The sequence below is a fragment of the Mustela putorius genome, unplaced genomic scaffold (genome assembly GCF_011764305.1).
Source record: "Mustela putorius furo isolate JIRA1106 unplaced genomic scaffold, ASM1176430v1.1 tig00000095_pilon_pilon_pilon, whole genome shotgun sequence".
Classification (NCBI taxonomy): Eukaryota; Metazoa; Chordata; class Mammalia; order Carnivora; family Mustelidae; genus Mustela; species Mustela putorius.
In genome coordinates, this window is record NW_025421280.1 from 38,851,222 (window position 1) to 38,874,261 (window position 23,040).

The following is a 23,040-nucleotide window of genomic DNA, read 5'->3' on the forward strand; positions in this document are numbered from 1 at the left end:
TGGGGGCTTGGTTTGTGTCCCATCCTGTGGATCACTGTGTGAGAGGCCCCAGGGGGCCATGTCCTACGTGTGCGTCTGGGTCCTGACTCCGGAGTGGGCGGCCAGGCCCTGCGGGCAGCAGAGAAGCTCACGGGCTGCGGTGGGATCCCGCCACCCCCAAACTCCCCTCCCGCTTGGCCATCTGCTTACCTGCCCCTGCCCAGCGCCCTCCCCACCCAACCACCCGCTGGATTCCTGTTGCCTCATCCTGTCCTCTGTTTGCTTCTTCCCCCGCCCGCCCGGCCCGCCCAGTTCACCGATGGGAGGTACTGGATTTACTCTCCCCGGCATCGCCGACTGCGGGCCGTGACGCTGAGCTCCTCAGGGACTGTAAGTGACCACAGCAGGCGTCCAGGGAGCCCAGCCCCCGTTCCACCACCCGGGGCAGCAGGGAGCTGCAGGTTCTGGCTGTCCCTCGTCCTCTGAGAAGGGACTTGGGGAAAGAATCATCACGATGAGGCTGGTCACGTGTCCCCCAGTGATGTCATTCATCACTTAGGTCCCCTGAGGTGGGCATTGCTAGGCCTGCAGGCTGACAGCCGGGGCTAAGGGGACCTGGCCGTGGTGGTGGGGTCTGCATCTGACCGCAGCCCCAGCCTGAGTCAGGGACAAGTTGGTAGACACTTGTCCTGTGTTCAGACCTGACTGCCGATGGCTCCCCAAGGGGCTTCTGCCCTTGGGTCAGCAAAGCCTAGCTCTTAACTGCAGGAGAGAGGAGATGTATTTCCATACCCACTTCACAGTGGGGAAACCACGATCTCAGCTTCCCAGGAAGCCCACAAGAGGGCACGGTTTGGAGAAAACATGGGTCCGAATTCCCAAGCCGCCCCTGTGTCCCGCAGACACCCATCTGCCCGTTGTGTTTGGGACTCTGTGTGGAGATCATGTAGCAGTGGTGTTATCAGAACCCGTTATTGTCCTCATGAGCAATAAATGAGGGGCCCAGAGAGGCCAGGTAAGCTGCCCAGAGCCACACAGCACTCAAGCAGGCAGAACAGGTTGAACAGAACAGGCCTGGAGCAGGAGTTTCTCTTCTGAAGGTGAGGGACCTTGGAGGCTCACACCCCAACCCCAGATGCCTCTGAGGGTCACTGGGTGTCCAGCTTTGCCAAGCAAACCCAAGAAGTGGAAGCCACTTCCCCAGACGTTCCCACCGTGCTGTGTCCCACTGAGACAGGGACGCCACTCCCCGAAGATGATCCAAGAGCTGGGGACACACAGCAGGTCCTGAGGGCCCCTCCCTAGGGGAGCGGCTTATAAAGGCGGCCAGAGAGGGGTTGCTCCCGCCCCCTGTGTGGGGAGGTGGGAGAAGGAAGGGCGGACAGAGGGCATACAGGAGCAGGGGAGCAGCAAGTGTGCAGGCTGGGTGAGTGCAAGCGGCCTGAGGGCCTGCAGTACTGGGGACATGTGTCTGTGGGTCAGCACGGGATTCTGGGTCCTGCTGCCCACGATCCCTCCGTCTGTCGGGCTGGCTCTTGCAGAATTCAGGTGGAGACTCTCTTGTCCTAGTTCTGGCCCCAGAAGGGCAGCTACCAGGCTCTACACACGTGCTGTGGCTGCCCGCTGCAGGACACGGGGTGTGGGCGGCCCCAGGCAGGCCCCATCCCTGGACTTCCAGGCAGGCTCTGGTTTTTGTGTGCTGTGACCCCTGTGCTGTGAGCAGGGCCCCTGTGCCCTGGTACCGGTCGGTCCGTGGATGGACGGCCTTCAGGATGTGTGTGGCCCTGGGCCAGGTGCTGAGGCGAGAGTGAGCTGCCCACGACGCTCAGTGGGTCAGGGGCCTTGTGCGGGTGCCGGCAGCCTGGCCCGGGAGGGTGGGTTCTGCAGTGAGAGCTGTAGGAGGGGCAGGGAGGAGCGGGCACAGAGGTGAGGAGAGCCGGTGGGGGCCCCAGGGGGCAGCCAGGGCAGGGGTCCTGCGTTCACGGGGAGAGCACCGAGTCCGCCTACTGGTGCTAGTCCTTCATGAGGCTTGGATGAAGCCACCCGTGCGTGGAAAGGCGAGGCTGGGCATCGCCATCCCACGGAGGAGGGGCAGATCTGGGGTCTCATTAGGTGTGGCCTCCGTGGCTCTAGTCAGGGTGAATGCCTACTCATGCTGCGTTCTCCAAACAGAGGCCGGGCGAGGAGGGTAGGTGCACAGGCGATGAAGACCGGTGTGTGTGTGGGGGGGGGGGGGGTGGTGATGGGGATCCTGGGGAAAGAGGAAGAATGAGAAGGGGGCTGTGGGGGTTCTTGCGGTGAGAACCCCAGGAGGGACAGGTGCTGGAGGAACGTGCGCTCCCCGCCCGCGAGTCTGACCCAGAATGGGGCCCATTTCCCTGATGCAGCTGGAGGAGGAGCAGCCCACCCTCTGGCCGGGCCTCTGTTACTTGCTGTCTGGGTGGCCGGGGCCTCAGTGTACCCCGGCGGATCTGTGCGTTTGGGCACTAGATGCGCCCCCGACTGCCCTCATCACCCAGGCCCCCCAGGGGAGGGTCCTACGTGCCCTGCTCCAGCCCGCGTCCCCGGTGGCCACCGTGGCCACGCAGCCGGCGGGATCTGAGGCTGCGGTGCCGAGGGCCGAGCAGGAGGGGAGGGGACAGCAAGCGACCCCGCCCCCGCCCGCCCCGCTGCACCGGGCCCCGCCTGCGCTCCGCGCACCGCTTCCTGCCGCCCACCCCGCGCGCTGCCGCCGCTCCGCCCCGCCGGCCCCAGAGCGGTCCGAGTTGGGGGCGGGCCCGTCCGGGGAGGGCCGCGCGGGGGCCGAGCCGCCTCCTCGCCGTCCGCGTGGGGGTCCGCCTCCTTTATTTCTGTTTCTTCCTTCCTCCCTCTCGCCTGTCTCGCGCCTCCTCGCACCCCTGCTCTTCTGCGCGCTTCCTGCCCGCGCGCCCGCCCGCCCAGCCCACCGATGAGAGGAGCTGGGTGTACTCCCCGCTTCACTATAGCGCGCCCGCCCGCCCAGCCTCCGACGGCGAGAGCGACACCGTAAGTGCGCCCGCGGCTCGCCGCGCCCTGGCCGGGGGCTCGGGCCGCCCGCTCGGCCGCACCTGCCCCGGGACCGCCGGGGAGACGGAGGCCGGGGGCGCGCGGGCGGGGGCGGGGCGGCGGCGGGGCCGGGGCCCTCCCGGGAGGCCGCGCACGTTGGGGTGCTGCCAGGCCGCCCCCCGCGTGCTCACCCGCGCCCCCCCCCGCCCACTTTACCTTCCGCAGTAATGTCTATGCAGTCACCGACCCGGAGCCGAGCGCCCGCCGCCGCCGCCGCCGCCGCCGCCGCCGCCCTGGCTGCTTCCCGGAGGCGCTGCCCGCCCGCAGGACCTGGCTTCACCGCCGGCCGCCGCTCCCGTCGACTACCTATGCCTGTGAGACTGTGAACCTCCCTGAGTGTCCGATCACGTATTTATTTTGGGTCCTTACTCTTTGCACAAAGACCGCAGCACAGGTGTGCTTTTTTACAAAAAGATTTTAAAAAGGAAAACAAAAAAAAGGACGTGTCGGGAAGAACGAAGCGAGTCCACTCCGCCGCAGGTCGGGCTTGTTGCTGTGTTTGCGTGTGTCTCCCTGAGGGGACAGGGCCTGCTGGCTCTGGGGACCTGTGCCCCGTGGCCTGCTCACCCCGGCTGAAATCCACACTCCGAGGTTGCCTCTCTCCTCTTGGATGGGCTGCCGCCCAGGAGGGAAGGGCCCCTGGCCCGCGGGCACTCCGGGCTCAGGTGTTCCGGGCCAGGCACTGGACGCATGTCCTTGGACGTGGCCAGCCAGTGGTCTGGGGGTGGCCCTCCACCCTGCCGGTGCCGGTGATCTCTCTGCATCTGCTTCCCACCACCTCACCTGCCAGGGGACTTGAGAGGCAGGAAAGGCCAGGAGGCCACCCCTCTCGATGGAGCTCAGGACTGTGGGCCTCTCTGCCCTCCCCACGCCCCCGCTTGGTGTCTCAAAGAGAGGGCCCAGGCAAAGGGAGGAGCGCTGGGCCCTCAGGCCGGGGGTGCTTCCGGAGAGCAGGGGGGCTCCAGTAGTCAGGCTGCTCAGATGTCCAGTAAGCGAGCCCCTTCAGGACTGGGATGGGCTTTCTCTGTTTTGTTTTGTTTGTTTAAGGTGGTGATATGTAAGCAAGTTACAGGATAGGTGACAAAATTCTTTGTGGAAAAGAAAAATGTTTTTGGTTTGTCATCTTCGACAGGAAGCAACCTCGCCTGGGCTCAGAGACCTTACTCAGTCCAGAGGGGACTATGGGAACTGACAGTCTGGGGGGGGGTGGGGGGGGTCTGTCCTGCCCCCACAGAAATGCCCTCCCCCGCGTGGATGGTTCCCTCTGCCCGCTCTGCCCCCCTCCCCACTCGCACTGGCCTGCTTGCATGGGAGGAAGGGGAGCTGGCTCAGAGCAGAAGCTACAGCCGGAAGAATTTCTTCCAGCCCCTGCCTTCCTGGTGGAGAACCCACAGATCAGGAGTTTGATTTTCCGAGTCCCTCTTCTGGGTCCCTCGCCTGCTCTCACCTCCCCCTGGCTCCCCGCACAGCTCATTTTGTGCACCTGGAGGGAGCCTGTGGGGCTGGCTGCTGTCTGTCCAGGCTGGCCAGGGACGCGCCAGCGTGGGGCCCGGGGAAGGCAGCCCTGAGAGGAGCCATCAGAACAAGGCTGTGGATGTCCCAAATCAGAAGCAAAATGACATCTCCTCCATCTTGTCAAAGGGGGCTTCGACCAGATGGCAGGAAGCGTCCTCACCCGATTTCAGACGCTGTCTGTCTGCGTGCCCTGAGTCGCCAGTCTGTCCCACCCCTTCCCGCCGAGGAGGTGGCTGCTGAGCAGGCGGAGGTCCAGAGGTGCGTCTTAGGCCTTGATGACTGACAGGGACAACTGTGTCACCTACAAGCTGGCACTGGAGTCCCCCTGCTCAGGCCCCCAAGGCCAGATAGTCAGGCACGTTGCAAGTTCTGTCGGGGATGACCAGAGCCGTGCACACGTTCCTGGTACAGTGAGCCCATGCCCGGCGCACCTGCAGCCACTCGGAGCCTGAGGAGCAAGGAGGGGAGCTCTGCTGGCTCCCTTGGGCTCTCTGGAGCGAATCACGGAACAGGCATCGCTGGGATGCTGACTTGCCAGAGAAGTCTGCAAGCCTCCCGGATATCATGACGTTTCTATTTTTGTGCTAGTTGCTGAGACCCCTTGGGGGACCCGTTTTGTGTGGGTGGCATTCTTGGTCCCTTTTCAGAGAACTGTCACACGGATGCCAACATGGTCTGCAGACTGTGCCGATGGGAGTTGTTGGTTTATTATTTGGGGGGGGCCAGGGGTCAGAAGGCAAGACTTTATTTATAATGTGTAGCAAACCCATGGCCTTTCCCAGGCTCCCCCCCCCGTCCCCGCCCCCTCAGGAAGGCTCTGGACCCACTCAGCTGTCGCCCACCCCCAGCATAGAAATCTAAATTCCTTCATGGCGACACCCTGTCTCCCTCCTGGTGCGTCTCAGATGGCATCTCGGAGAGCCTGGGATTGCTGAGCTGTGAAAAGTTCCGAGACTGACAAGCTGCAGCTTCCCGGGAGCCCCCACCAGCCTCCATTGTCCACCTGCCCTCGCCCCTCCCTCCACCACTCGGCTCAGTGCAATAGTCCCCTTCCAGTGGGGTCCCTTGCCATGGTACTGTCGCTGCAGCCCCTCAGTCCGCACCCTGGGCCAGCACCCTCCACCGCCTTTTCTCTGGTGGCTCAGTTGCATCGCCTGCCCCCCCCCCCCGCCCCTCCATGTTGTTTTTATGGTCGAACTGATTTCCAAACAACAAAACTGCAAACCTTGTGTGTCTTAATTCTCTCCGGGGGTTCCGTGTGCTCAGCCTCCGTGGTCTGGTGTGTGACAATCTGGAGTGCGGCCTCATCGGGCACAGAATGCCGTCTCTCAAACCCAGAGCTGTGGGCACCTCTGTAACCGTGCACCCCGCTGGCCCCAGTAACATATGCAGTCTCGGGCCCCTTCCCCCTCCCCACCGCCCCTCCTCCTTTTTACGTTGAAGAGTTCTCTCTAATAAAATCGGGTAATAAGCATCAACCTTCTTTCTCTTTGCTTTGCCTATGTGCGTTCTGGGGGTCTGTTTGGGAATTTAAGGACTAAATGAGGACAGAAAGAAACCTTGGTCAGATTTAAAATAACAACAGTGGGACCCAATGCCTTGATAGCTGTGGCCACCTCCAGGTTCCAGTTGAGTTCAGAAAACGTTGAATAATCTCTGACATCAGTGCAGCCTGGCTCGAAAGAACACTGCCCAGACTTTGTATTGGTTTTGCCAGAGTTGCTCCCCTTTTAAGGGGAAAACGCTTCTCCAGGATTTCCGACTAGAGAAACGCTGCTTTGACAGTGAGGTCCCATCCCGAAGCTGGCCCCTGGAAACCTGGTTTTGTTGTGATGAGGAACAGCACAGCCCCTTTACAGGCCGGCCATGCAGAGAAGATCTGGAATGTGCTTACTGTCCCACACTCACCTGCCCGTGCTCTCATCCGTACCTCTGGGTCTTGAAAACCACAGGGCCCACCCCCACCTGTCGGTTTATCCACATCCCGTGACAAGCTGGCTTGTTATGAACGGCTGCAGAGAAGGTCCTTGGAAATCCATCCGTGCCACAGTGGCCTCCACACCAAGCAGCGGGCGCACCTAACTTTCAGGGTGAGGTCGTGAAGTTGTGTGCTCAAACACTTGAAGATCTTGAACTGGAACATGAAGTACCATCCTCTGGGGTGGGCTGGGGGAGCTTTGAACAGCGACTCTGGGATCTTCCAGCTCTACCCGCTGTGGTCCTTCCTGGCCACCAGCCCAGCAGGGACTCCACATAACCACCAGCCCCCCCTACCCCCTTCCTGCTTAAAAACCCTCCCGTGACTCCCCAGCACCCGCAGAACAGAGCTGAACCACCCAGTTCAGATCCCAGTTCCATGTTGCCTCAGTGGGGCTGTGGGAGGAGGGGACTGTTTATTAAAGTGACTTTCCATCTCTGGGTCTCAGTTTCCCCATCTTTGCGGGCGATGCAGCATGGTGGTGACTGTGAAAGGCTGTGCAGCCTCAAGGCTATTCAGTCTCCCACCTGGCTTCCGTGCGCCGCCTTTTTGAGCGGCCTGGACTCGAACCCACGATCTCAAAGTTTCACCGCCTGCCTGCACCGGCCCAGAGACCTCGGCCGCACGGCTCGCCTGTCGTTGGCCCCGCCCCAAGGCTCCGCCTCCTCCTGATCCCGCCTTGTGGGCCCCGCCCACGCCGGCTCCACTTCCCCTGGAACCCTCTTCTTCTGGGTCACGCCTCCCCAGGCTCCGCCCCACTCGCTGTTCCTGGTTCTCTCTTGCTCCGCCCACAGCCCTTAGGGCCCCCTCTCCTAGGCGCGAGGACCGACATGGGGCTGCCCCTAGTACTGCCTGGAGGCCGAGGCCCCAATTCTGGAGACGAGAGCCAGGCCGGAATCCGTCACACGGGCCACGTTTGAGGGCAGTGGAGAGGTTGCGGGGCGTCGGAGCCCCTGCGGGATGGGGCAGCGAGACGGGTTTCCTTCTCCCGGCTCAGGCGCGGATGGGGCAGCCCGGCGCGCGCCGCAGGGGAGGAAGGCCCCCGGCGCGGGCCCCGGATATTTGTGTCAGCGCTGCCGCCACGGTCTCAGCTGATGGGTCGGGATACACGCTCGCGCTCGCGGTCGGCTGGTCGTAGGGGCCGCAGGCAACGGAGCGGGAGTCGGAGCCGAAGTCGGAGCGGGAGCCATGGGCGGCGAAACCGCCGGCGCCGGGACGACGAAGTACGGCGCAGGCGGAGGAGGCAGAGCCGGGAGCGCCGGTAGGGTGGCTGCGTGAACGGCGCTGGGGAGCCAGAGATCCTCGAATTAGTCCGAGAAGGCTTCCTGGAGAAGGGGGCGTCGGCCGAGAGTCGCCGTTAGGCAGCGAGGAGAGCGAGAGGCGCTCCAGGCAGGGTACCCGGTGGTTGAGGGGCAGTAGAGGAGCGTAGTGAGCGAGGCGGGGCGGAGGGGAAGTTGGAGAGGAGGTCGGGGCGGTGAGAAGAGAGCGGATCGTGCAGTCTGTGTACCGCGGGCCAGGATTTGGCCGCTCTTCGGAGGGAAGTAGGAAGCCAAGGGAGGATACTGAGTGATGTAGTCCGGCTTACCTGTGGAACTTCTTCCGGTTTTCGCGTGGGGAAGGGACCGAGGAGGTTGGCAGGAGTGACAACAGGCAGGAGGAGGCTGGTGCGGTTGTCTAGGCAACAGATGGTGGTGGCGTTCAGAGCGGAGAGGCAGTGGGAGGCGCAGCGGGGAAAGGGCAGATTTTCTTTCTAAGTAGGGGCGACAACACCTGCTATTGGAGGTGGGAGTCAGAGGAAGGCGCTTTCGGTGACAGGTGGCGGGCCTGGGTTGACTCCTAGGACCTGGGTCTCAGCTTCGCCACGGCCCACGGTCGTGTCGTTTTGGACACCTGTCCATGCTTGGCTTGAGTCTGCTCCAGCACGGAGGGAGCAGACAGTGCCAGGGACTGCCTTCCAGACCTAGGTCCCTGTGCGGACTCAGCCCCTAACGGGCGGTGACCCTCTGGCCAGTCCCTGACCCCCTGTGGTCCAAGTTTGCTCCTCTGTGTACTCATGACCTCCCTGGGGCTTCTCCTGGCACATCGTCTCCCACCCTGTCAGCCTGTTCACACCGTGGCCACAGTGGCTGTAGTTGATTGCCCTCTGTGTTTGAGAAAGGGGTCATCGCAACCCAGGACTTCCAAGAAGTTATAAGAAGCAAAACGGAAATAACACAGACGTGGTTTAAACCACAGCTTGGCAGCCTGCAGCCTGTGAGCCGAGAATGGTTTTAATGTGTTTTTTTTTTTTTAAAGATTTCGTTCACGGATGAGAGCATGCAGACACGCATGCATGAGCAAGGGGGAAGGGCAAAGGGAGAAGCAGGCCCCCCGCTGAGCAGGGACACCCCCCCTCCAATGCGGGACGCTATCCCAGGACCCTGAGATCATGACTAAGTTGAAGGCAAACGCTTAACCAGCTGAGCCACCCAGGCGCCCCTGGTTTTTACATTTTTAGTCGGTGAGGGGCAAAGTCAGAAGAGGAACGGTATTTCCTGACATGTCAAAATTTTATGAGATTCTTGAATACGTCCCAAGTTTTGGTGTGCGGACGTGAAAGCTTATTGGGGTCTGGCCATGCCCAGCTTTTCCCACCTGTCCAGAGCCGCTTTTGCTCAGCAGCGGCGGAGCGGCAGGCTCATGTCCTCGGCCGTCTGGCTCTGTACAGGGCAAGTTGGCTGGCTCTGCGGTGAGCCCCTGGCCTACTGTTTTCCACGTGGGCTCACGTACAGCAGCAGTCTGTGGTCATCCACGCATCTTTTGTATCTGCTGTTTCCTGATGTTTGAGTTACTGTGATCAGCCGCCCAGGACGGGTAATTTGAGTTGGCAGTGTTAGTGAAAGTTGGGTCAAAGGTATAGTCTGCTTACAGAGACTCCAGAATAATTGGTTTCCATGGTATAGGTTTTTTGACATGAGCTCAACAGCTGGAACACTTAACGAAATACAGAGACTTGTTCCTCTACACATTCGAAGGGCCCTGAGCGGTTACAGAATTTGTCCTTCTGGCTCGTGCGTTCCGTTGCCAGCTCACAGTGGTTTTGCCTGGCGTTTCAGTCCTGCGCGTCTTACTCCATTTCACTCTTGCCCATCCTGTGGGACCTTGTCCTATAAGTTCCCTCTTGTCACCTTGAACAGATCAGGTCCTCTGGTTTCTACAATTATAGCTCCGGCACCACCAGGCCGCAGCCTACCTCCCTGCCCTCACTCCCACCCTCACGCCCCCTCATTCACACTTTCCACCTGGGCCTCCTGCTGCTTCTTGAACATGCCACGTAAATTCCTGCCCCAGGGCCTTTGCTCTAGCTATGCCCTCTTCATGCAGCACTCTCTCCCTGTAGCGTCCTCCGCATTTCCTCCAGAGTTGCCTCCTCAGATCTCCATCTCCTAATGCTACGTCACTCTTCTTTGCACTATGTTGTGTCTCGCTCTGTGTTTATTTGTTGATGTGAGCCTCTCAAAGGCAGGGACCGTGAGTATCACTGCTCGTGACTGCCGTGTCCCCAGAACCTACAACCTTCCCCGGCACAGCAGATGCTGTGGAAACATCTGTCACACGAAAGACTGGCAGGCAGTAAGCAGACCTGTGATTCCTTCCACAGGTCAGATTCGGAGGAAGAAAGGTGGCAGCGGCGAAAGAGGCAGAGCCCGAGCCCACTGCCGCCGCGTTGGCGCTCACAGGAGCGGTCCTCTCAGTCCGACTCCGATGACGGGCGGCAGGAGCAGCAGCGGGGCCGATGGGCCCGCCGGCGGCGGACGCGCTCTTGGTCCCCCAGCTCCTCGGCATCCAGCTCGGCCTCCCCAGCCCGCTCCCAGAGCCCTCGGGAGGCGGCGGCGGCCCTGAGCCAACAGCAGAGCTTGCAGGAGCGGCTGCGGCTACGGGAGGAACGGAAGCAGCAGGAGGAGCTGATGAAGGCCTTCGAGACCCCCGAGGAGAAGCGGGCCCGGCGGCTGGCCAAGAAGGAGGCCAAAGAGCGGAAGAAGCGGGAGAAGATGGGCTGGGGTGAGGAGTACATGGGCTACACCAACACCGACAACCCCTTCGGCGACAACAACCTCCTGGGCACCTTCATCTGGAACAAGGTGAGCCCGTCGCGGTGCGCTCGTGCGCCTGTCGTGATGTCCTTTTTAGAACATGGGAGTTGGCGCTCACAGCACGCGTTCCCAGGCGCTGCTTGGCTGCTAAGAGTTTAAAGATTTCATTCGTGTATGAATCATCTACGTGCACGTGTGCCCTCCCGGCCGCTGGCTTTTCCTGCGGAAACGTTCCTGTCGGCCAAAATCGCAGGTGCTGCGCCCAGAACACGGGGCTCGGCTCACCGTGGCTGGAGAGCAGGTTCTCGGCACCTCACGCCCGAGACAGCGTCCCAGTGGACAGGTGCTCGGCCACCTCGATGCTGACGCCTCGCTCCCGGGTCACTCACCACTAGCGGCGGTCCTGTGCCCAGGACTGAAAGCTGCAGGTTTTGTTGCCCAGCTGTGGAGGTCAGCTGCTGGTGGCTGCTGGCGACTCTGGGCTTGTGGCTGCTTCACCCCAGCCTGTGTTGTCCTCATCACATGGCCATCTTGCCTGTGTGTCCCCCTTTCTTTCTTGTAAGGTCACTGGCCATTGGTTTAGAGCCCAGCCTCACCCCCTGTGACCTTGTCTTAACTCATTCCGTCTGCAGAGACCCCGTTTCCACGTAAAATCCCCTTTCCGGGTTCCGAGGTTGGGACGGCGACTCCCCTTTCCAGAGGACACGGTGTAACTATAACACGTGCCCTGTTGGCTGCGGGGAGGCGGGTGGCCTGGGGTGGCGAGAGCAGCCGGGCACGGTCGGCGCCGTGATGTTTTCCCTTCGCCACGTGCGCTCGGACCTTTGTCTGGAACACACCGAGCCCATGCCGCCTTCCCGCGGTCCCGCAGGCCCCTCCTCGCACCTCATTGGCTCGCCTTCCTGTGCACTTGCTGGTGCTGGGGGCCGTGGGGGCCGGCCCTGCGTCAGGGAGCTGGAGAGACGGAGCCCCTGTGGAGCCCGCAGCCTCCCAGGGGAAAGACTGTAAATGAGCAGAAGAGCCAAGCGTGCGGAGGAGTGAGGCGGACAGGCGTCGGGCTGCCGCGGCTGTGGCTTGAACTAGGCAGGCCCAGAAAGGTCTTGCTGCGGAGCGAACATCTAAACAGTCTGATTCCTAATGTGCGATTCCTGCCAGACTGAGCCCCACGGGGCAGTCTCTGTCCCCAGAGCTGGCGCATGGTCGGCCGTCGGCGAGTGTCGAATGAGTGGGTTCGGGGTGGTTTGTACACACGTGCTTGAGCATTTCCCCACCAAGTCTTTGTTGGAGCCCACGCTGGCTTTGGGGAATTCACCAGGGAGAGCATCATCAGCCCCTCCGGTGATAAGCATGTGGGGGCTCTGCCCCCGCTCAGCCCCGAGGCCTCTCTAGACAGGCCCATGGTTTGGGCAGCATCGCACGTCTGTCCCCTCTTCCCGGGGCCGCCGGCCGGCAGCGTGGGCAGCCCCCAGCAGGAACGGTGATGCGCGCTCCGTGCCGGCCGGCGTGCCGCGTGCTCTGCGCACCTCGACTCTCTCTCACGCGGCCTCATCTGCGTCAGGCCACCGAGTTGCTGGCACGTGGTCCCCTGCTCACGGGTGGCAGAGCGTGACCCGAACCAAGGCTGCCTGGCTCCTCGCCCGTGCCCTAGTTGCTTTTCTGTGTGGCTGTAGGTGACAAGTATGGTTACCGTTAACACAGCGGCCTGGGCTGAGGCTGGGGAGACCAAGGAGCGGCCCAGGCGTCCAGAGGCGGCCCCGAGCCGGGCAGGCTTGTGTCCCACCAGAGGCACGTTTTCCTGGGCCCCGGGGTGTCCTCACACAGCCCGGGGGGCCCGGATGGGGCGGGGGAGCACTCATCTGTGTGTGCAGGCTTAGCGCCCGCTCAGGCAGGGACTGTGGGGGCTGTCCAAGGGCCTGAGGGGTCTCCAGCCCCGTGCCCCGAGCACCCTCCACCAGACGAGGACACACACAGGGAGGAGCCATCTGCTGTGATGCGCGGTGGCCCCAGAGCTGCCCTGGGCAAGTGCGCCTTGAGTCCGTCTCCTTCCTTTGCTGTCCTGCCTCCGCCCACACGTGGGGCACTTCTGAGCTGCTGGGGGCTTCCACCCCCCCCCCGCCCCAAGCTGGCCCAGCAGGGCTTCCGTGTGAACCAGGGCGAGCAGTCCCCGGAAGCCCCCTGGGGCGGGCGGCTGCTTCCCCTCTGCACGGCAGTGCGCGCCTCACCCATGCTGGAGGCCGCTCCGGAGCGCTGCGTTCTCTCGTGTCCAGTCTGGGGGCACTAAGGGGGGCAGCGTGTTCGGCGGTGGTCTGCGAGGCGCGGCCGTGGGCGGCTTACTTCTCTCATCTCGTCTCCAGAGACACCGCCCAGCCTGCTGGGTCTCCATCAGGATCTTGCAGGGGCACCTGGGAAGGGGGGAGGCATCTGCACTCAGTGGGCGTGTGCTTGGCGCTTCCAGGCCCTGGAGAAGAAGGGGATCAGCCACCTGGAGGAGAAGGAGCTGAAGGAGCGGAACAAGAGAATCCAAGAGGACAACCGCCTGGAGCTGCAGAAGGTGGAGTTGCCCTTGGCCTGTCTCCGCGGGGTCCAGAGCCCTTCCCTCGCAAGGGCCTGAAGGTCAGGGGAGACCTAATTGGCTTACACAGAAAGTCCAGGGGAACTGACTGGCTTCAGGCACAGCTGGATCCAGGGCTTTGGGCAGTGCCTCCAGCAAGCTGTCTCCCTCCACCTCTCCATTCTGCTGACCCCTGGGCTCTACTCTCAGACACTTCCTTCATGGGCACCAGAGGGACCCTGGCTGCTGCAGGCAGCTGTGTCTCCCACAAAAGGACTCTTCCTCTGTCTTAGGGTCTGTGTGAAGCTTCTGGCCTCCCTGACCAATCCAAGCCCGGGGCTGGTGGGCTGGGGCCACGCCTGGGTCATCTCCCCATCACCCAAGAGAGTACAGGGTAGGACCCACGAGACCCCCTTCTGGCGGTTCTGGCCTGACTCTACCCCCCCATCCTTCCCCGGCGCCCCCAGGTGAAGCAGCTGCGGCTAGAGCGGGAGCGGGAGAAGGCCATGCGGGAGCAGGAGCTGGAGATGCTGCAGCGGGAGAAGGAAGCGGAGCACTTCAAGACGTGGGAGGAGCAGGAGGACAACTTCCACCTGCAGCAGGCCAAGCTGCGGTACGCGCCTGCAGACACGCTGCTGCCTCCACCACCCTCCGCCCTCATGGGCCCAAATACAGGGGCCCCGTGTGCCCCAGGGCCTTTGTACATGCTCTTTCCCGTGCCTGGAGCCTTCCACTCTGGCTGGTCCCCCTTTCCCTTCAGGTCTCCCCCGATCACCTCCTCAGAGAGTCCCTCCCTCGAGCCCGTCTCCCCTGTCGAGTCGCGTGCGAAGGAGACGTCTGAGCGGTCTCTGCCGTGCGTAGTGCTGCTGCACCAGCGTCAGGTGCTAGACCCCGAGCTGGTGTGGTTCTCTCTCTCCGCCCCCAGCCCCCGGAGTGTCTGCTCATCAGGCCCCATCACACACAGACTCAGGAGCGCCTGAGGCCACACAGCGGGCGTCTGAGCCCCAAGCCTGGCATGTGTGCCCGGGGAACCCGGTCTGCCCTCTCTGTCCTGCCACTTCTGGCCGCACCAGCCCCCAGGGCTCGGACCTGCCTGGTTCCAGGCGCCCTCGGGTTGGACCAGCCTCAGCCTCTGATGCGCCTCTCCACGGTGTAGCACTGAGGCTTTCATTGCCCGCCCCGGCAGCCCGGCAGCCCGTCCACTGGGAGGGGGTGTCCCGCCCGCCCCTCCGTGTTTCCCCGCCCTGCTCCGCTCCCACCGGCTGCTCTTCACGTGCCGCGCTTGCCGGGCTCCGGGCTTGGGTCTGTCACCTGTCTCGCTCCTGTGCCTGGTACCCCCTCTTCCAGGAAGACTTCTTTGACCACCACGGCTGCAGGCCTAGCCCCTCCCCCGGCTCCCACACAGGCCCCTCCTCCAGGGCAGGGTCTTCAGGAGGGGCCAGCGTGCACCCTGGGCTCAGACGCCACTTCCCTGCTCCCTGGCAGCTCCAAGATCCGCATCCGGGACGGGCGGGCTAAGCCCATCGACCTGCTGGCCAAGTACATCAGCGCCGAGGATGATGACCTGGCCGTGGAGATGCATGAGCCGTACACCTTCCTCAACGGCCTCACCGTAGCGGACATGGAGGACCTGCTGGAGGACATCCAGGTACCAGCCGGCCCCGCTGCTTGCGCCCGGGCTCCCGGAGCAGCCTTTGGCCGCGCTCAGCCCCCTGCACGTCCCTCCCCAGGTGTACATGGAGCTGGAGCAGGGCAAGAACGCCGACTTCTGGCGGGACATGACCACCGTCACGGAAGACGAGATCGCCAAGCTCCGCAAGCTGGAGGCCTCGGGCAAGGGCCCCGGTAACCCAGGGCTGGGGCAGGGGAGCCAGAAAGTGCCTGGCGGGCTCTTGGGCACATGGGGCTGCGTCTGCAGGGAGCTGCCTTGGTCCGGTTGGTTTCCCCATGTGGGGTGTCCCTTGCTCTCTGGAGGCCTCTCCAGGAGCCACCAGGGGGCAGCAGCAGGTGCTCCGGACTGTGAATGGGTGGGGGCTCAGAGCCCAGCGTGGCCCCACCGGCTTCCTTTAACCGCCTGCTTTCCTGGGAGTGGCGCCCCCGGGGGTTGTTTGTTTGGGTGTCAAGTTTTTGCTGGAGACTGGCTGTGTTTGAGCAACACTGGGGCTCAGCTCTGCCCGTCTGGGAGTGAGCTCTGAGGGAGTGAGCCCAGGAGCTGGGTTTCTCGTACTTTCTCAGGCAGACACGGGCCCCCACCCGTCCTGCGTCATGAGCACCCCCAGTCGGGACAGTCGCAGGTGTCCCCATACGTCCCCCGGGGACAGACTCGCCTTGGGTGAGAACCACTGTTCCCGAGGCTTACACCGACTGCATTCCTGCCCCTCGAGGCCACCGCTTCAACAGCGCCCAGTTCCCGGGGCCTCATGGGCTGTCCTAGGCTCCACCGTCTCTCAGGCCTGGTGGTGGCTGAGGACACGCGCTCTCCCCTCCCCCAGGCCTGTTTGCTCAGACGGGGTGGGGGGCTGGTTTCCTCTTCGTAGGAAAGGGAGGAATGTTTTTCATCATCTCTGTAAGTGGTGATTTGTTTTCCTGCGTCCTTGTCCTCTCGGCAAGACACGTCCTGTAGTGACTTCAGGAGAAAGGAAAGGGAATTGTTTGCTCTCAGAGATGTATGAGGAGGCATTTCCTTTGGTGGCAGTGGCCTGGGTCTAGAACTCTGCTCCCAAGGTCGCTGACCACGGCAGGTGTGGCCCTGAGTGCGGATCCAGCCCACCAGGCAGCTCGGCGACCTCCTGGGAGCGCGGTTGTCCCTTCTGTCCCCTGGGGAGGCTAAGACTCCTTCAGGAGCGCCTGCTGGGGCGCAGCAAGGAAGTGGTCGTTGGGCCCCTGCGCCCGGGGGGTCGCACTCGTGGCCGCCGCGGACCCCAGGCCTTCTCGGGCCCCTTTCTCCTTGTCCCTGTGTCCTCTGTGTCCCTCGCCCCGCCTCCGCGGCTCCCCTTCACTCTGTTGTGCCGGAGCTGTGCTACCCCCCATCTTCCCTTGTGCTCTGTGCCCTCGTCTCGGTGGGGCGCATCCTCCCGGAGTTTCTGGCAGGAAGTTCTTGGACGTCACGCGCATCAGGAGACGTGTTTCACCTCCCCTGTGGCTGCGGGCAGCAGGGCCCCGGCTAGAACTCGGGGGGAAGGGCCTTCTCCGTCAGACGCCGAACACCTGACCCCACTCCCCCCCCAGCTGGGGAAGAGCGAGGGCCGCCTCTGGTGTGTCTCCCTGCGCACAGCTCCCCTGCCCCGAGCCCCCGGGTCTCTGGCCGGCTGCCGCTGCGCTGGGCTCCCTTGCTGGTCGCCCCCTTGCGTGGCCGCTTCTCTTCTCCTAGGGATGGCCGAGGCCCTGCCGTCTGCTTCCCCTCCTCGCCTGCTACAGCAGGGGTCCCAGCGGGCTCTGGCTGTTCTCAGAAACGAGCTTGCTTTTCCGCGTCTCCCTTCAGCGTGATTTCCGAGAGGTCTCTGCTCCTTTGTTCTGGAGACCCGCCAAACACTGTGCGTCATCTTTACAAATCAAGTTGGGCTTATTTTTCTTTTTCTTGTCGGTAATTGGGACGTTCCAACTGTGTGATAAGAGGGGGCGTCTGCGGCGGGCCCCCCACTACCTTTCGCTGTGGGTGCTTCCCATGGTGCTGCCCTCTGTCCTGAGCACTGTCCCAGAGTCTCCAGTCAGTGCGCTGGAGCCACTCCAGCCCCCGTCAGGAGCCAGCCGGGCCTTCTGCGTTCGGGACCCGGGACCTGGCTTTCTTCAAGCCGCGTGGCAGAGAGGGGCTCCTGTGGGGACCGCGCTGGGGGTTGCTGGCTGGGTGGGTCGTGAGTTCCATGTGTGTGAATGCGGGATGCAGCCCTGCGGGCAGGTGGGAGTGGTCGCTGAATTCAGTCCTCTGGTCCCGTAATGTTTCTGTGCCTGTCACAGACTCAGCCAGAGTCCGGGACCTCCTGGGGACCCGCAGCTGTCTGGCAGGGGGTTTGGGTCTCTAGGTGCTGATTCCCGTGCTGGTTGGCTAGAGGGACTTGGGTCCTCTGTGACCTCGTCTGACGAGCTGCGACCCTGTGTCCAGTGGGAGGGCTGCCAAAACTGGTTGTTGAACACCGGGCTTGTGTTGCTCGTGCACCCCTGCATTCGTCAGCAGCTGCACATCAGCTGCAGGCCCGGCTCGGTGCCAGAGAGGCAGCGTTCCGAAGCCCCACGAGGTCCCTGCCCTGGGGAAGCCACAAATCAGGCTTCCAGGCCAAGGGGAGCAGTCTGGGAGGCAAAATGGACCAGGAGGATCATGTTGCTGGTGGGAAGCGATACATGTGCAAAGGCCCTGTGGCAGGGCTTGGTGTCTGCTGACCAGTAAGGAAGCTGGTGTGTCAGAGCAGGTAGAGTCAGGCTACGCCCATCCCCTCTCAGGGACCTCTCCATCCAAGGGCACAGGACATGTCCCTGGGCTCCCAGCCCGTGACGGATGCAGGACAGGGGGACACGGTTGCCTTGGGGCAGTGTTAGGATTTTGCAGAGCCCAGGAATGACCAACTCCCCTTACTGAGGGAAGAGCCAAGCCCAGAAATGGTGACCCACTTCCCCAAGGTCACCAGCTGAGGCTGACAGAGCAGGGTCTGAGTTACCCGGGGTCGGGCGGTCAGGTGCTTCCTCATTGCTGTTGCAGTGCGGGTGGGGGTGGCAGGCCATGGGTGGCAGGCCGAGGCGCTCCGACTTGGCCCGAGGGTCGGACCAGGGAGAGGCTGGAAACACCTGCCTGGCTCCCCTGATCCGTGGAATCCGAACCATCCCTGGGGAAGGTCTGTGGCCCAGAGTACGCATCACGTGTTAGAAGGATCCAGCCAGAGGCGGGGGTGGCCGGGAGGAGGCAGGCCCCCGGGACCCGAGGAAGAACAGTGTGGGCAAAGGGCAGGGTCTGGCCCGTGCCCCGAGCTGAGCGCCCCGTCCCCCGCAGGGGAGCGGCGAGAGGGGGTCAACGCCTCCGTCAGCTCCGACGTGCAGTCGGTCTTCAAGGGCAAGACGTACGGCCAGCTGCGGGTCATCTTCCAGGGCATCGAGGGCAAAATCCGGGCCGGGGGCCCCAACCTGGACATGGGCTACTGGGAGAGCCTCCTGCAGCAGCTCCGCGCCCACATGGCACGGGCCAGGTCAGCACCGCCCGGTCCTGCAGGGATCGGGGGCCCCGGGTGGGGCTCGGGGGGCCCGGCCCCCAGCAGCATCTGCCCCTGTCTCCCCAGGGTCAGGAGACACCACGCAGGCCCTGAGGCCACCCGCCTCCTGCCCACTCCACACCCTCTGTGTACAAATTCTCTGGGAGTTTGGCCGCTCTGTGTAAACACAGCGCTTGTCTGCCGCGAACAAGGCGTCTCCGCGTTCATTCCCCCCTGCCCGCCTCCCGGGTCCTGTTCAGCCCCGGCTTGGTGGCTCCCAGGGCACACGCGTCCCCGCTGTGGGGCCCCTCCCTTGCCAGCCTTGGAGGGCTTCCCAGACCCAGCTCCCGGCAGGGTCTGTGACCTGAGTCCCATTTTCTCGTTGCTGAAGCGCGGCCCCCAGCCGCCCCCCCTCCGCGGCCATAGACCTGTGCAGCCCCCAGCACCCTCTGTGCTCCGCAGCCGGGAGCGTGAGGACACAGCCTGGGCAGGGGCCGCTTGTCGCTCTCCCTGGCTCCCAGGATCCTTGCCTTGAAAGGGGATCAGGACGAGGGCTGGGGCGGGGGGTGACCGCCAGGCGGTGTTGCAGGCTCCGGGAGCGGCACCAGGACGTGCTGCGACAGAAGCTGTACAAGCTGAAGCAGGAGCAGGGCGTGGAGAGCGAGCCCCTCTTCCCCATCCTCAAGCAGGAGCCCCCGTCACCCGGCCACAGGTACGCGGCCTCCTGTCCCCATGCCCCTCCTCAGCCAAGGACCTCGTCGGGGCCCCGGGCCGCCTGGTCCCCAACCGGCTGCCGTCCGGCCCAGCCCAGGCCTCTCCCTTCCGCAGCCTGGAGCCCGAGGACCCAGCGCCCACCCCGCCCGGGCCCTCATCAGAGGGCGGCTCCGGGGATCCTGAGGCCGAAGGGGCGGCGCCGGCGGAGGGCGAGGCAGACGGGGAGGCGGTGCTCATGGAGGAGGACCTGATCCAGCAGAGCCTGGACGACTACGACGCCGGCAAGTACAGCCCCCGGCTGCTCACGGCGCACGAGCTGCCGCTGGACGCGCACGTGCTGGAGCCCGATGAGGACGCGCAGCGGCTGCAGCTGTCCCGCCAGCAGCTCCAGGTCACAGGTGCGGCCGGGGGACCCACGCTGTCTGCCCCCCGGGGTGCAGGGGTGGGGCAGGGACAGGGCCCTCCCCCCACTCCTAGCCCCACTCACTGCGGGGGACCCCCCCCCGCCCCGCAGGCGACGCCAGCGAGAGCGCCGAGGACATCTTCTTCCGGCGGGCCAAGGAGGGCATGGGCCAGGACGAGGCGCAGTTCAGCGTGGAGATGCCGCTGACGGGCAAGGCCTACCTGTGGGCCGACAAGTACCGGCCGCGCAAGCCGCGCTTCTTCAACCGCGTGCACACGGGCTTCGAGTGGAACAAGTACAACCAGACGCACTACGACTTCGACAACCCGCCACCCAAGATCGTGCAGGGCTACAAGTTCAACATCTTCTACCCCGACCTCATCGACAAGCGCTCCACGCCCGAGTACTTCCTGGAGGCGTGCGCCGACAACAAGGACTTCGCCACGCTCCGCTTCCACGCAGGGCCGCCCTACGAGGACATCGCCTTCAAGATCGTTAGCCGCGAGTGGGAGTACTCGCACCGCCACGGCTTCCGCTGCCAGTTCGCCAACGGCATCTTCCAGCTCTGGTTCCACTTCAAGCGCTACCGCTACCGCCGGTGACCGCGGGGCCTCTCCTGGCCGCTGCTGCCCGCACCGGGCCCGGGCAGGACCTTGCCCTCTCCCAGCAGTGAGGGGTGGGGAGGGGAGTCCCAGAGAACCTGCCCCAGAGTGCTGAGTGGGCAGGGACCCGTGTCCAGGGCTGACCCTGCCCCCGGCCCTTGCCCGGGCTGGCCTGGTGCTGCCACGGGTCCGTGTCCCCCACTCATCCTGGGTGGGCATGCACGACCCCTCTGCCATCGCGTCCAGCAGCCCAGGACCCGCGGAGATGCTTTCCGTGTGAGGCACCAGCACCCCCACCTGGCCTGGGTGCTCCCCCGTGTCGGGACAGCTGCGTGCCTGGAGGCCGCCGCCCGGCCGGCCGGAGACTGCCCTGGCGTCCTGCGGGTGGCCGAGCTCGGCTGCGGGGCTGACAGGTGCGGCCCCTCCACACCCACATGCGGCCCCAGGACCGTGGCTTCTGACACCTGGTTCCAGAGACGGTTCCCCCCCCCCGAAGGGGGGTGACCCCCGGCGCCGGGTCCCCTGGGGGCCGCACCCACGTGCCCTTTTCCGTCTGGAAACATTTTAGGTTGTTTCTCTAAAATGACTTTTTTTAGGTGGGGGGAAATGTCTTATTTTCATTGAATAATTTCAACTTATGAAGTTGCATGTTTTTTTAATAAACACTTTATTTTAGAATATTTCCAGAGTTCTGGAAATGCTTGCGCAGACGGTCTGGAGTCCCAGGCCCTGCCGCCACAGGCGGTCACATTGTCCCGTCCTCTGTGGGCACAGGACACAACACAGCGGGGGCGAGAAGTTTAACCGCAGCGCTTAAAACTTGTCCGTGGCCGTCCCTCGGGAAGCCTCCTGCCGTCCGCAGGTGTCCTGGGCTTTGCCTGCCCGAGGCCTCGCGTCCCCCTGGGGGTGCCCGGCCGGCTGGAGCGCAGATGCTGGGGGCTGAGGAGCTGCTGTCCCAGGCCAGGGGATGGCGGTCTGTGGTCACGTGGACGGGAGCTCTGGGCCAGGAAGGGGGGCGGGGACGCTGCTCGGCCCCCCACAGTGCCTAGGCCGCCCTCCTGACAGGGAACCGTCCGGCCCGGTGTCTGTGGCCCAGACTGACCGTCCCTGGGCCACCAGGCGCCGCCAGTCCTGTGTTAGTCCTATCCCAGGAGCACCTGACGCAGCCCGGCCTCTCCTTTGGCCTGCCTCACCTCACGCACCCACAGCAGCAGCGGGGACGTGGGTCTGGTCGAGGATCCTCCGCGGCAGCTCGCCCACCCACAGCAGCCCGGTGCGGGGCAGGACGGCGCGCGGAGCACGTCCTGGCCCTGCCCCACCCTGACGCACGTCGCTCGTCCATCTCTGACTGCCCGGACCACCTTCGAATCTTGCGTGTGTCTACACAGTTGGTACCAGGTGATCTCTGGGTCGCTGCTCTGTCACTGCACACAGAGCAGGCCCCCGGGTGCGGGGCTGAGTCTGGAGCACACCCAGGAGGCCCTTCAGCATAGCCTGGCGCTTGGTCACAGGCTGGGTGAGGTGGCGGCTGTGTCCCGGCACCGTCCAGCTCTATGCAACGTCGTCTATGTCTGTTTGGGGCTTCTGAGGCTCGCAGAGACCCACATCTTCAAGCCTAGAAAGTGGTGGTCGGGTTAGAGCCTGCAGCGGGGGGGATCCCACCTCCCAGCTCGCCGCCCATGTCCGGCCTCAGTTTCTCCACCTGCTCCCAGGAGAGTCCCAACTCTGTTTCTGCAGTCCCCGCAGAGTGTGGACCCCAAGGGAGGCAGCTGCGCCAGGAGGGGGAACCGTGTGGCTCACCAGGTGCATGTTTAAGCCGGGATACCCGGTCTGAAGGGCCCAGACACCCCAGACCAAGGGGTTAGGCTGCAGCAGGGGGAGGCATTGGGCCTCAGGGGCCCAGAAGTCCCGCGGAAGGCTTCCCAGAGATGGGGCGCAGGAGCCGGACTGGGCGAGGCAGCGCGGGGCTGCTGGGCAGAGGACAGGCCCGCGGGTGCTCCCGGGGAAGGGGGCCAGCGGGGTGACAGCAAGCCCAGGGGCTGGACTCTTCCCAGTGCCCTGGGGAGCCAGAGAGGGCAGGTGATCCGGACAGGGTTGTGAGCTGGGGTCAGGGGCGACCCTTGAGGCGGGACGGAGGCACCCCTTGGCCCCCACCCTCCTGACCCAGGGTCCACGCGATGCCTTAAGCTGCCCCCCACCCCCACCCCATCCTTTTCCTGCCCTGGGCTGCGGAGGCTAAGAATAGATCCTCCCTGCTTGGCCCCCACCGGAAACCAGCCCCGGGGGGCGCATCCTGAGCCTGGCCTCTGTTCTCACCATCTGGTCCTCCCGAGCCGCCCTAGACTGCCAGGGGCGGGGCTGGGCGGGAGGCCTGGAGGTACCGGAAGCCAGAGCTGTGTGCAAATCTCACCCACATGTGGCCTTAGATGCCTCATTTCCTCCCTCTGGACCTCAGTTTCCCCTTCTTTTTTTTTTTTTTTTTTTTTTTAAGATTCTGTGTGGGTTTTTTTTTTTAATCTTTTTTTTAAGAGTGAGTTTATTTATTTGACAGAGATCACAAGCAGGCAGAGGCAGGCAGAGAGAGAGGGTGAAGCAGGCTCCCGGCTGAGCAGAGAGCCCGATGCGGGGCTCGATCCCAGAACCCTGGGACCATGAGCTGAGCCGAAGGCAGAGGCTTTAACCCACTGAGCCACCCAGGCGCCCCAAGATTCTGTGTTTTTACATGCTCTCCACACATGTAACATGGGGCTGAAATTCACAGCCCCGAGATCAGGAGTCTCGTGCTCTACCGACGGAGCCGGCCGGGCGCCCATCAGGTTCCCACAATGCCTTGCAGAGTTGCGGTGCTGCCTGGACTCAGTGCGGGGCAAGTGCCCCTCTCTGATGCCTGCTGTGGCCCGTTCCCAGAAAGGACGCTGGTCCCTGTTATCTCGGGCAGAGGACGTGGGAAGGGAGCCGTGTCCCTCA

The 23,040-nt window shown here is 63.7% G+C and overlaps 2 protein-coding genes across 6 annotated transcripts in view; both read left to right on the top strand.

Annotated features, from left to right (window-relative positions):
* The window catches only part of PIP5K1C (phosphatidylinositol-4-phosphate 5-kinase type 1 gamma), a 48,621-nt gene extending 42,565 nt beyond the window's left edge, over positions 1 to 6,056 (top strand). For 2 of the 5 annotated variants that reach the window (XR_006608544.1, XR_006608550.1), the window contains exons 17-18: positions 292 to 3,003; positions 3,229 to 6,056. Coding sequence is in view for 3 of the 5 variants with exons in the window: in XM_045086628.1 (XP_044942563.1) it covers positions 292 to 369; positions 2,920 to 3,003; positions 3,229 to 3,231 (165 nt within the window). In the remaining 2 variants the exon portion in view is untranslated. The remainder of the gene's footprint in view (positions 1 to 291; positions 3,004 to 3,228) is intronic. The other 3 variants (XM_045086628.1, XM_045086633.1, XM_045086642.1) reach the window with 3 other exon arrangements.
* A 1,543-nt stretch (positions 6,057 to 7,599) lies between these two features.
* On the top strand, positions 7,600 to 20,753 carry CACTIN (cactin, spliceosome C complex subunit). Its single transcript, XM_004771390.3, has 10 exons — positions 7,600 to 7,817; positions 10,197 to 10,677; positions 13,085 to 13,180; positions 13,648 to 13,793; positions 14,666 to 14,828; positions 14,911 to 15,025; positions 18,159 to 18,351; positions 18,944 to 19,066; positions 19,183 to 19,466; positions 19,583 to 20,753. The coding sequence occupies exons 1-10, from the start codon at positions 7,651 to 7,653 to the stop codon at positions 20,071 to 20,073; spliced, it is 2,259 nt and encodes a 752-aa protein (XP_004771447.2). The 5' UTR covers positions 7,600 to 7,650; the 3' UTR covers positions 20,074 to 20,753.
* The last annotated feature ends 2,287 nt before the right edge of the window (positions 20,754 to 23,040 follow it).